The sequence below is a fragment of the Onychomys torridus genome, chromosome 5, assembly GCF_903995425.1.
Source record: "Onychomys torridus chromosome 5, mOncTor1.1, whole genome shotgun sequence".
NCBI lineage: Eukaryota > Metazoa > Chordata > Mammalia > Rodentia > Cricetidae > Onychomys > Onychomys torridus.
Window position 1 is genome coordinate 115,197,679 of NC_050447.1, and position 12,973 is coordinate 115,210,651.

Genomic DNA, 12,973 nt, shown 5'->3' on the forward strand with positions numbered 1-12,973 from the left:
AAGCAAGTGGGTCTCTGTGAGTTTTAGGCCAGCCTGGGATACATAGTGAGACACTGTCTTGATCGAAACAAAAGAACCCCAAAACAAAATTCTTGCAAGCCCCAGGGCTGATTGTGTCCCCCCTCCTCAGTCACGAAGGCTGCTGTCCAGGGAGACTGTATATGGAATTAGGGACTTTAATAGCAATTGGAGTTAAAATGATGTCATAAGTTTGAGCACTGATCCCCATGGGGTTAGTGTTATTTTCGCTCACAGTTTGAGGGTATGGTGGCCCATCTCAGAGGGAAAGACATTGAGGCTGTGGTAGTGGTGATGTGTAGCTCCGACACCTTGCCATCTCACTGCTCCCAGGGAAGAAGCTAAGAGAAGTCAGGTAGCAGAGCCTGTCCTTGGGCCTGTCCTTAGTCACTTCTGCCAGTAAGGCTTTACCTTCTAAGGGCTCCACAAGCTCCTCAAACAGAGCCACCAGCTGGAGACCAAATATTGAAACTTCTGAGCCTATGGGGGACATTTCCTCGGCCATCCACAGCAGTGTTGTCATAGAGAGAGCCACCAGAGCACCATCCTTTCTTCTTTCCTCTTCTATGCGTACGTACCACACCCAGAGAGGCCACGTGAAGACTCACCAAGCGGGCAGCCATCTGCAGAGCAGAAAGACAGACCTCAGGAGAAAGGAGTCTGCTCTAAACTTCATTTTGAACTTCCATCCTCCAGAACTTTGAGGGGATAAATGCATACTGCCTAAGATCTCCAGTCCACGGTAGTTTGCTACATCAGCTGCAGCAGACTGATAACCATGTCTTAGATTGTTGTGCTTATTTCTACATAATTAGATCACGGGGCAGTAGGGATTGGTGTTGTAGACTGCTGTTCAGTCTTTCCTCATGTTTCTCAGTATGCCACCTAGGACATGGTTTACAGGGAATTCTGAGAACTGCATGGAGTACATCTGTCAATCACCACTACCCCTCTTCTAGACTGTTTAACAGGTTGTACATCAAATAATATTCATGAACCAGTTATACTTAACGTTGAACTAGACACTTTTCAAAAGAGCTAGCAGTGTCAGTGAAACAAATGTGGGGGACATTATCCTTCTCAAAATAAGATATCTTCAAACCCAAACACATTTTCTCTTCACTCCTCCAGCCTCAAATATCCCAACAATTACACTTTTATGACATCATGCACCAATTTCTCAAAACTTCAATAGATGTAGATTTCTAAACAATGACTTCTTTCCTTTTCTGCTCCACAGATGCAGAATATTATAAAGTTATTATAGTCTATTTTCCATAAAATACAGTCTTTATGCTTTAACCACCCGAATGTTCTCTGGATCCCAGTCATGAATGTATTGTGCACTAACTCCATGGCTCCTGGCAGATTATTTAACATTTTAGAAATGGGATGAAGGAGAAACGGGAGATGGAAGCTGGCTACCAGCACCCCCAATGGTCATTCTACAGCTAGTGTGGCTTGCTGTAGTCTCTGTACCCAGCTCCCATATCTATCCTAAATCCATCAGCCACAACAACTTCACTTAAAAAGACCATTCTCTGTCCAGATGTCTCCAAACGACTACCAACTGCTTGCAGTATCATGTCTTAATTCCTTCCAATCGATGAATGAGTTGGCTCTTCTCTGACTGCCTGGTGCCAGTTTGTTCTGACTGCCTCACAGCCTCTATTCGAAAAACCTATCAGGACAGCCCAGGTGCATGGCTCCTGTCTGGGTCTGAAAAGGAAGAGCTTCCTTCCCACTCTCAAAAGTGTCCTAATTTGGGTGTCAGTCACTTCTCACTTGCCTGGACTTTCTACTGCAGTCAGGAAATAACCCCCACTTAGCAACTGCCTCTCTCCCTGGGCTGGAGAACTGTGCTCATCTTATTGGCAAATCCTGAGCTTTCCCTCAAACTCTACTGAGGACTCACCCTCTTTTGGAACTTTCTTTTGGATAGAACTTTCCCTTCACCCAAAGATCGCTCAGCAGTAATATAAATAACTCGTACACTTTAATTGGCTCTGTTTATAAGCTGTGGCTTGTATCTTTTCTCCCTCCAGGTATTTTTCCATGTGTTTGTGCTGCCTCCATTAATTTGTAAACTCCCAGAGGGCAAGGCCTAACACAGCCTGGTGTTGTCATAAAGGGCATGTGCCAGGGAAGATGAATGAGAGAAGGTGCCCTTCCTTTATTACTAACCTGCTCTGTTTCTGATTTCAAAAGCATCTCTCCTTAGTGATGATTCTGAGACTGGAAACAATATAAAATATATATCCAGGTTGAGCTAGTGTGCAGATAAATAAAATAAAATCAAGAGTTACAAGCTTTTCATAACAGATGCAGGAGGGTGTGCAGGTATTTTGACCCTTAGGGGAATCTGTAGTGTATTATTATAGTTTATCATCTTGGGAGTTGTATTCTTGCCTCTTCGAGGTTGCAGGAATATCTCAGAGAGAAAATAATATCTGCTTCCAAAGCTGAGGTCTAAAAACTGCACAGAGCCTGGAGAAACACCCAAACGATCTCATTACAAGTTTGTACTGTGAGGGGAAGGAAAAAGAATGTCATCTGGGAGACCTCCTTCTCTGATTCCAGCAGAGAAAGCAGTGCGGCTCCAAGACCAAGATCACTACTAGCTGGGAGAGCTCAGGTGAAGAAGGGAGGCCACTAAAGTCTTTTCCCAGCTTGGGTTAGAGCTGGGGATTCCGTCCTCTGGCCACCTGCTGCGCTGGCTGCTAGCAGCACCCACAGAGGAGAGTATCCGACTGTCACCAGGCGCTGAGCTCAAGGTAGAACCCACGTAGGCGGTTCACCAGATAACATCAAAGCTAGGAACAGGGGCCAGAAAGGGGTGGGGTGGGGGAGCAGGCAGCGAGGGAACCAAGCGCCTCCCCCAGCGTTTCCTCTCACGCCCACTTCCAACCTAGGAGGCTTTTGGTTTCTGCTTTTGTTGTTTTTAAAATGAAAAGTTGAACCCAGGAAGCTTGGGAGCAGACTTTTTGCCTTGCAGTTGGGTAAGTTTTCTTCACTCGGGCTCTTTTGTCTGCTTGGCTTGGGAAGAGCCTGGTTGTAGGGGGACAGTGGCTGCAGAGCTAGCGGGAAAGGGTTTGTAGTCCCGTCGCCCCGAGTGGGAGGTGGGGGGAGGGGACTCGTTGGTGGACGGGAAAGCCCAGCATGCCGGGTGGAGGGGAGGGACTGGCGGCGTGACCCAGGGCCAGCGGGAGGAACCTCCGGGATCTCCGCGTGGCGGTGGCGCTGCTGGCCGCACGGGGCGGAGGGCTGGAGCCGCGGGGCCGCGCCAAGGGGGAGCCCGAGCCTGGCAGAGCCGGGCGGCCGCGTGGGAACCCGGGTTGAGGAAGGAGCGGGCACGGCCCCGGGTTGGACCCGTGCTCTCCCCAAACTGCTCAGCTGGAGAAATGCGGTCAGTACCCACAGGACCCCACTTCTCCCAAGGGGCGCAACATAGAAGTTTACATGGCTCGCTGGATAGGCAGAGAGGGGCCCCTTGGAACCTCTCTGCTTCTCCTAATCTAGAACCGTCACCCGGATCCCAGTTGTTCCAGGATTTTTGACAGTTCAAGCTGAAGTTTACCACTCACAGGCTAGTCCAGTTCAGTCATCCAATTCCGTTTATTTGCTATATTCTGAGGACTTATTATTTACTGTGTCACAAAACAAGCTATTTATATATAACATAGCTGCATTTTTCCTGCATTCTGGCACGAAATAAATCGCATTTAGAAAATTCAGAAAACTTAACCAGGAAAGTGTTCTGTATTATGTGTCTCAGAGATAACGTTTAATACCTGTTTGCTGCTCAAGAAAATGACAATTCAAAATCAGATAGGTAGTTTGTTCAAACGTTCATAGCATTGCTATATCCTAAAGACACTGGGTTAGTGGAGATATTTCTGTTGTGTTCAGCAACTATTGAATCAAAGAATGCGCCCTGGCACTTAGCTTTTTTTTTTTTTTTTTTCTTCCGTTCCAAGCCACACAAACTCAACATACGAAGAATGTGTTTTTATCCTAACACATTCGCTATATGTTCACATTTGTCTGCATGTGTAGCTTTGGCGTCAAAATAGCCCAACTGGGGGAGGGGTGCTACATTATATGTTTTGTCAGTGCGACCCACTGGGTGTTTCATTTAATAAAGTAAATGCTATCCCACTGAAAAATTAAAATGGCATTATTTTATTGTAGGGCTTACATAGCTTGTTACCCACCATCTGAACTTTCGAGTTGCATGATCTTTGCCCCTATGACCAAATTTACTTTTTAGTAGGCATATTTTCCCCTTTGCAAAACATTATTTTTGGCTCTAAGCTTGCCATTACTGAGTATTCCATTTTTAATCATTTCCATTCTGGGGCTTTGAGCTTTTCTTAGCTCGAACAAGCTAGAGGTAGGACTCCTCAGGGGATTTTAGGGGTCAGCCGTTAGCAGGAACGGCCAGGACATCTTTATGAAAGCCTTAGGGAACAAAAAAGTTTGCACAGATGGTCAGCTGTTAGTAGGCGTATGGTCGTTTAGCAAAGAATATTTTTTGTTTTGCGTCTTTTTTTTTTTTTTACACGTTTTTCTTTCCAACTTTGAGGTGGCCCGTTAAATCAGTCACTTCTGCCGGCCTTTTTAGCGGATGTGTGGAACTTTTAAAATTCAAACTGCTAGCATTCTTTATGTCTAACCTTGAAAACCTGCTTCCTCCCCCAGATTCAGCTCTCCTGATAGTTCTAGGAGTTTCCAGGCCCCTTTCTCCAACGCTTTCTAGCAGCCGGGGTCAAACTCTGGTTTGTAATAAATTAGTCTGCCTTCCCATTTCACTCCCCCAGAGTTCCAGAAGCCCGCCGGGTGGCTCCGCCCCGCACCCCCTCCTCGGCTCCCAAAGTTCCCTAGCGGGTTAGTCCCCAGCTGTCAGGCGGGCAAGGAGGGGTTAACTGCGCTCGCTGCTTCGGCTCTGGGAAGCACCGGCTCTCTCCGGAATAACCTTGGCTTTCCTCGGTCTTTTAATAGAACATCCGCCACCAAAAAAGAGGTTTCAGTTCAGAGCTTAACAACGCGTCCCCTCCGACCCTCTAAACCAACACCCCGCCCCCTTTCTTTCTCTTTTTTTAAAAGTTATTTTTCAAAGTTAATGAGTTTCAAGTTTCACAATGATTTCCCCTTCCCTCTCCGCGGAGCCGAGGAAACCCCCTTGGGGTCCCCCCCCTCCCTCCCGGGTCCTCCTCCTCCCCACTAGGGCCAGGGCGAGGGGCGGGGCTGGGAGACACCATGACGTCACCGGCCCGGCCCACATCCTGCTCTAGAAAGTCAAAAGACGGTAAAGAGAATCGGGCGCCGCCCGGCCCCGCCCCTCCTCCCGGGCCAACCGCCCCCGACTGCGGCCCGGCCGGGCTTCCCCGGGCCGCGGAGCCCCGCCTCCTCCCCCGCCCCGCCCCGCCCCGCCCCTCGGGCCGCGCCTCCTCCCCGCGTCCTGGGTCCCCGCGGCGGGGCCTGCGGCGGGCGGGCGGGCGGGGCGGCAGGGGGCCCCCGGGCCGGCTTCACGCGAGCCCGCCCTCCCGCCGCAGCCCCCGCCCCGCCGCCCCCGGGGATCCCCTGCCGCCCCGCCCACGCGCGGGGGAAGCCGCCGACCTTCGCCCTGGTCGCCCTCGCGCTGCCAGCCGTCCTCACGGACACCCGGGAGAGGTAAAGGCCCCTCTCCCGCCGGGTCTCACCCGGTCCCTCCCGCGCCCTGCTCGCGCCTCGGTGCCCGTCGGCAGCTGGACCGGGCGCGGCGGGGCCGGGGCCGCGGGAGGAGGTTTTGCCTGTGTCCCGGTTGTCAAGTGCAGCGCAGCTCCCGACGGGTGCGGGCGGGGTGCGGGCCGAGCGCGGCGGTAGGGGCGCTGCACCCGGGAGAGCGCAGCGCGGGGGGCGGGGGCCGGGACCACCTCCCCCTGGCGGGCGGGCGGGCGCGCGGGTGTGCGTGTGAGTGTGTGCGCGTGTGCCGGCGCCGACCTTGCGGAGGGGATGCTGCGTGCGGGAGCCTCTTGCCACTTCGGCGGGTCTTGGCCGCACGGGCGGCGGGAGCTGCGGTCCTGCGAGTCCAGCAGGTACGGAGGGCCGGCCTCCCGGTCGCCACCGCCGCTTCACGCAGGAGGGCTTGGCGGGGCTGCGGGAGACCAGGCCGCGGCTTCCGCACCTCCCGGCTTTGTGGCTCGCTTTCCCTTTCGTTCTTTGCCCGGAGTGCCTGTTTACTCCGGGCCACCTGGGTAGTTTCTCTCCGGGTAGGGCGCGCGCCCGCCGCCGGTGGATCGGGGGAGGTGGGCAGGGGCGCGGGGCGGCTCGGGCTCGCCGCGGGGTCGGGCTCCGGCAGGAGTTGCGGCTAGAGAGGGGAGGGGGCGGTGGCGAGGCTGGCGCGAGGAGGAGTCTCAAGGCGGCCGCGCTTGCCTGCTCTGTCCTCCTCCTCTGGCTCTCCGCATCCACTCCAGGCTCCTTCCGGAGCTGGCACTTCCATTCCCCCCTCCTTCTGGCATGCGAAGCGCTTTGTTCAGTGCAGCGTTGCAGAGGGGTTTTCCCAGGCTCCGCCCTCCACATTCATTCATGTTTTTTCTCCTTGCGACTGTCTTTACGCTTTTTGATCGTGTCCTGTTTTTGCACCTTGTAGTATGCATTTCTTTCCCGAGAAAGAATGGTTGATCACTCCTCCTAGTCGCTACGGTGCTGTCGTCTTTGAAAATAACCCACTTCTCCACCTTGGATTTAAACGTGGGCTGGACAGCTAGGGACAGGGGGTGGAGGCTGCAAAACCGGGTCGCCCAAAGCTGTTACAGGTTGGGAATTTGCATATTCTACCTTTATGCTTCGGAGCTGATGGGGGTCACGTGATCGTCTTACAATCAGAGTTTACGCTTTAAAAACTTCGTAATATTGTGACCGCTTAGAAGCTTTAGTTTTAATAAGGAACGGAGCATTGGATGCGCTTTATCTTTAAATTCTCTGTGCAGTCGGAACCTTCTTGAATTCGATAGCGGATGCCTCTGTGGTAAAGGGAGGTGAGGAGCACTATCTTTTGTAGGTCATTAGCTGGTGCTGCAAGAGACATCATCCATCGTTGACCATGACCATCGTGTTTCGTATTCTTCCTCCTGCATTAGGTTGTGAATAGTTTGCCCTATGCTTGTGCCGACTAACAGCCGTGTTAGGAATACAGCCACAAGCATGTTAATTGTAGCCGCCTTTTCCTTATGCGTTTTAGCTAAAGTGAAAGCATACATTTCTAAAACCTTATTCTGGGATCTTAGACACATTCTTTCCCTTAGAGGCGATCTTCCCGGGAATTAATATTTCAGCATTTTCGTGTGGCAGGCAAAGCTTCTACGTTGTTTAGCTTGGTCCTTATAACAACCCTTCTGAGGTGGATAATGTTTCCTGGTTTTACAGCTTGGGAAATCTGATCTTTTCAGAGAGGTTAAGTACCTTGAACAAGGCCACACAGTATGGGGTAAAGCCTGGCCTTGAACCCAGTCTGGTTTGATTCCAAAGTATGTCCTCACAATTTGCTGTGTCATTCATCATTGGGAGGGGGGTGTCTAGGGTAGGTAAGTGTTATCTCTGAGGAAATGTGCATAGAGTCATGTGGGGCCACATTCCATAGTTACTGATCTGAGGCAGGTTTCATAACCTCTCCCAAAACTTGTTTTTTTCCCTCCCCTCTGGAAAATGGATGTATTAGAGCTGTTCTCTCAGTTGTTAGGATTAAGTTAGGTGATAAGTAGAAACTCTATCGTAAAACAGGTACCCTCTAAGTGTTCTCTTGTGCTGTGTGCAGTAATAGATATGAGAGGTTTTAAACAAAGCATTCTTAGTCTATCATTTGTGTTTGCTTAGTGATTAAACTTGGTTTCACCGTTCATGCCAACATAATGGGCTTTGCTTATCAGCGTTGTTGGAGGAAGTTAGGCTAGAATTTTAACTGATTATTGAGAAAGAATCTAATGGAAGAGAGGAGACTAGGGTTGCTGATTTGAGCATTTGGGTGGTTAGGTTTCAGGCATATAACCTTTTTGTGCCTGACATTGCAACATAATGTCATGGCTCAAAAACTTTGCAACAGTGTTACCGCCCCCCCCCCCCAAAAAAAAAAGGTAAAAGAAAACTTGTAATGTTTTAAGTAAGTTTATCTTTTTGTATTGGGTGGCATTCATGGAGATCCCTAGTTAAACTTGGCTACTGCCCATGGGCTGTGGGGTGGACCTGCCTGTTGGATAATTACATATTGGCACCATGCATTTCAGATTGCTTTTGAAAAGGCACAGTCAGGATAGACTAGGTTATGCTGCAGTAACAAGTGAATTCCAGGCCTCAGAGACAAAAACAACCAAAGGCTGCTTTTTGTTTAGGCAGCATAGTCATATTGTGTTACTAGCATTGCAACCCTTTAGTAACCTACACAGACTAGAACAGTGCCTGGCCTGTGCCAGAGGGGACAGAATGATCTGGAAGATCTTTCTTTGATAACTAAGTGCGCCAGCATGGATGTGAGGCTTGTCTGTGTCTACTCAAAGGTCAACATGCAGCTGCTGATCACAGGCATGTGCAGTCCTGCTGTGAGCCTGGAATGGAGGCGTGCCATCACTGGGGAACAGCCACCATAGCAACTGTGTGTGCTAACTGAGCCAACTGAAATGACATGACCAGGACATTGGGCTTCCCTTGGGAATGGGCACATGGACTGTATACAGCGTGTCTTTGTCACTCACACTAACTTTAATTGTAATTCCAGTAATGCTACTCTAAAGTGAATATTTTCACTCTTGTCTCATCTATGGCTAATGACTTTCCTCTTGTTTTCTCAACAAGAGGGCCTAGGGAGTGATGGATGAGATGACCTGTCCTAGGCTTAGCTCAAAGCGAACGATGTTTACGAAGGTTACTTTGTCTCGTGGTTAAGTGATCACTGCCCAAAGCTCTAACATTTGAAGTATCCTTTTCTTTTGAAGGTAGTGAGATTTACTGCTTTTATCTTTTTCTTTCCAGCATGTGGATTAACTGATGTCAGACAAATACATGGAGCCAGCCTTTTGTAACCTGCTCTTCCAGCAATTTCTAAGAAGAAAAAGGAGCTCTTAAGTCTAAGAAAATGCCTCGAACGAAGCAGATTCATCCCAGAAATCTCCGAGGTAAGGCTCTGTTCAGTGAAGAAAGGCTTCCAGGGGCCTCGTCATCAAGTGTGTCGCTGGCTCTGGGTCCCTTAGACACTGAGCCTGCTTCATGGCCAGTTCCATGTTGTGTCACTCCTCCTTGTCTTATGTAGTAGCTGGCCCTTACGTGTTGAATGAATTACTTCCACAGAATTAGTTTTCCAGTGACCTGTTCAAGGCTGAGATTTGTCATTTCTTAACAGGAACTATGGAATCTGAAATGGATGGTTGATATTTTCTGATTATTGAATCACTGTGATTTTATCTTCACTTAAAAAAAAATCCCTCCTCTATCCTTTTTGTGTCAATGGGAGATTGAACCCTGCACTTCAAACATGCTAGGCAGGTGCTGTCCAGTGAGCTTTCCCGCTGCATTCCCATACCCATCAGAGATTTACTTCTGTAAGTTGTGTGAAGATGAAGAAGTGAAGAAGGTTGGAAGTGACGTTTACACAGCACGTTATTTGCAGAAGTCAGAACAAACTGACTTATTTTCAACAAAGAAGTGTCTCATCAGTATTTGTGTATAAGGCTGGAGGTCTAGCCTGGAGTTAGGGTGTAGGCTTAACATGCTTGAGGCTCTGGGTTCTATTCCCAGCACCAAAAGAAAATTTGCACACTAAAGTGATATGCTTGTTTATTTCTACACCAAAGAATCAGGTCTCAGATGACCATTCGATGCTGTGGCCGTGGAGCATCTGTCAGGTTTCAGTGATGGGTGCTTTGAGGTGATGTCGAGATTGTTCTTTCACATAGGATGGTACCAAATCGCAGAAGTATGGTTAGGGGCATTTCAGAAATGGTTGGAAATTCTGCCCTAACCCCAAGCCTTTTATTTATTTATTTTAACAAAACTCAAGTCAGAAACTGTAACAGTAATTTTTAAAATCAAATATTTTAACACTAGCAATGCCGCACAAAGACCAATACTAATTTGATACATACATGCAGTGGTTGGAGACTTTTAAGTTGTTACATGTTTCTGGAGGAACAGAACACTTTGGACAGTTTAACCGGGCACTTTGTAACATATAATAGTTTGGAATCTGAGCCGAGGTATTTCAGGCAGGTTCCTTGAGTGTGTGATGGCTGGTTTGGTACAAGTACACTTGATCTGTGTCCAGAGCTAAGATGGCAGTGCAGTCCACGCTGTAACATCAGTGAGCACTGCCCCCCTCCCACTTTGCATTCATCATGCATTTGGTTTTCAATTAACTTTTGGTCTGTGCTTGTTTAGAAATCTTGTACTGTTGCTAAAGTTTTCTTTTTTAACCCCCACATTCAGTTTTTAAGAACTAAACTGAGGGAATTGCAACACAGTAGTATTTGTATATCTAGAAAGAGTAAAGAGTAGTACAGTGTAAGAGGTAACAATGCTACTACCTTCATCTAAGCTCCTTGCTGTATGTGGAGGCTGCCTTGGGTGATAAGAAAGTGATGAGTGACCCTGGTGGCCTGGAGTATGAGCCCCAAGGTAGACTTCATGAATACTGTGTTGTCAGGCTATACTTAAGAAAGTTGTTTTTCATTCAATAGTAAATGAACATTAGCATACCAAGGTTACCATTTAATCTTACAAATGAAAAGAAAACTTGACTTTTTGGCTCTTGTAATAACAATTAGCATGAAATAGAAATATATTTTACAACTGTCAAAATATTTTGTCTTTATTTTCTATGTTTCTTTGCTCTTTATTTTATTTTATTATTTATTTATTTTTGTTTGTTGAAAACTGCAAGCCTGATGGTGGCACACTCCTTTAATCCCAGCACTCGGGAGGCAGAGGCGCATCTCTGTGAGTTCAAGGCCAGCCTGGCCTATAGAGTGAGTTCCAGGACAGCCAGAGATGTTACACAGAGAAACCCTGTATCAGAAACAACAACAAGAAAAATAAATAAAAACCCTGAACAAACATTGAAAACAAACTGAAAGCACACCTTAGTGACTAGGGTTGGGAGCCTCAGCGGTGGGGTTGTCTACCTTGTCCCCTTGGAGGGTCTTCAGGGATCTTTGCACAGCTGACTCTGGAGCTGTCACCTCCTGTGATGACAGCACTTTCTTCAGGATCCTTCTTAGGTCCTGCCTGAGGCCACTCTACAGTACACATGCAGTGCTCTCTCCGTCTCCGTCTCTCTTTCTGTCTGCTTTTCTCTCTGTCTCTCTCTTTCTGTGTGTGTGTAAGTAGAAGCTGTAAACACAGCCGGAATGCTAAGCATAGTGTAGTAAACACACAGGCCAGTAGCATTGTTTATATTAGCATTAGTCCACACTCAGTACTACCCACTTCTGCATGCCTGCTGCACAGATGCTTCTCGGTCCTCACAGGGAACGATGCTTTTTGCTGTGCAGTCGTTGGGTGACAGGGAATTTTCAGCTCTGTTGTACTAGGAAAACACCCTCAAAGTAGAGATATCTTAACAATTAGATAATTGTAAGTGTTCTCAGCAGAAACATATTTGGCCAGTCATAAGGTGACATTTGGACATATGATCCATTTTCTGAGCTACTTGGAATCATGAAACAGTGCTCGTTTCCTGCCTTAAAATGCACTAGAACTCTGTACTGGCAGAGGTGACTTCTCTGGGCTTCTGTTATAATGGATGAGTATAGTTCAGAGTTGAATGAGGTGAGGATTGAGCTGGAGCCTGTTAAATGTAACATGTGGAAGTCACAGAGAAACCATGGAACTTGAATATGTGTGCTTCTCTCTGATCTCAGAGTCTGAGCTCTTTGAAGAGTGGACTTCATCTTGTTTACAGCTGCAGGCAAGGCACTTGGGGTAGGGATACTTGTCAAGGTGGGCATTTGGAGGCCTGTCTTTAGGATTTATCTGTCTAAGAGGGAACCATGTTCCAGTTTGTATGAGGGTAGCAGATAGCCTTATAGCAGCCTTAGCTAGTTAATAGAGCCCAGCAATTTGTTAATGAATCCCAGACTTAGGGATTACTTTATGATCTCCTAGCTTTACAGTTGTGTAAAGTGATACACAATCAGTAGACACCCTCTGTAGCTGGGATTGATGGCTGTGGCCTTCACCTAACTTGCAGCTAACTCAGGAAGCTGAGGCCCAGGGATTCCTAAGGCCAGGAATTCAAAGTTAGCTTGGGCAACTTAGTGGGACACTGTCTCAACCGATTTAAAAAAATTTATTTTCCGTAGAGACTGTTGTCGGTAGTTGGCTATTTTCTTAGGATGTGCTCCTGTGATCTCTTGCTGCTGGGCAGTGGAGGTGAGTCTCAGCAGCTAGTCAGTTTGCAATTAGGAAGGAACAGTGGACCCTGTGGTGCACTGTAGCTCGGGCTAGGGGAGAGTGGTCATTAGTCAAGTGTAGTCAATGCACTTTCTCAGTCTTGTCTTTCTTTTTTGTAAGGATTGCGTATAGAGCCTTATACATGTTAGGTAGTGTTCTATATCACTGAGCTGTATTCCTACCCTTTAAACTCATTTTTAGATTAAAGTTGTTCCTTGGTGGTTTCACATTTCTATAATGTAATCTAATCACACACCTCCTGCCCATCTTACCCCCCTTCCACCATGTCAACCCTCCCTCCTTCTAACAAAATCCCTCCCACTCTTATATCTTACGTTTTTTGTTTGTCAAACACAATTTCAGCTTAGGCTGTTTTCAGTCAAGGTATATCTGTATATGATCAATGTGAAGTATTCCTTGGCTCATAAATATTAAAAGCATACCCTCTGTACTATTCAAATATAGAATAAATAAGAATAAGAAACTTGCATCTTTGCTGAAATTAGGATATTTTTCACTCTTTGAAGAGGACTTGAAG

At 47.7% G+C, this 12,973-nt stretch overlaps 1 protein-coding gene across 3 annotated transcripts in view; it reads left to right on the plus strand.

The window, feature by feature from the left end:
* The first annotated feature begins 2,998 nt into the window (after positions 1-2,998).
* Hivep1 (HIVEP zinc finger 1) overlaps positions 2,999-12,973 on the plus strand; it is a 137,149-nt gene continuing 127,174 nt past the window's right edge. Inside the window, exons 1-2 of one of the 3 annotated variants that reach the window (XM_036186985.1) lie at positions 2,999-3,017; positions 9,022-9,164. In XM_036186985.1, the coding sequence (XP_036042878.1) occupies positions 9,125-9,164 (40 nt within the window). In that variant the 5' untranslated portion in view covers positions 2,999-3,017; positions 9,022-9,124. Of the gene's footprint in view, positions 3,018-5,576; positions 5,692-5,998; positions 6,096-9,021; positions 9,165-12,973 lie in introns of those variants that run through there. The other 2 variants (XM_036186983.1, XM_036186984.1) reach the window with 2 other exon arrangements.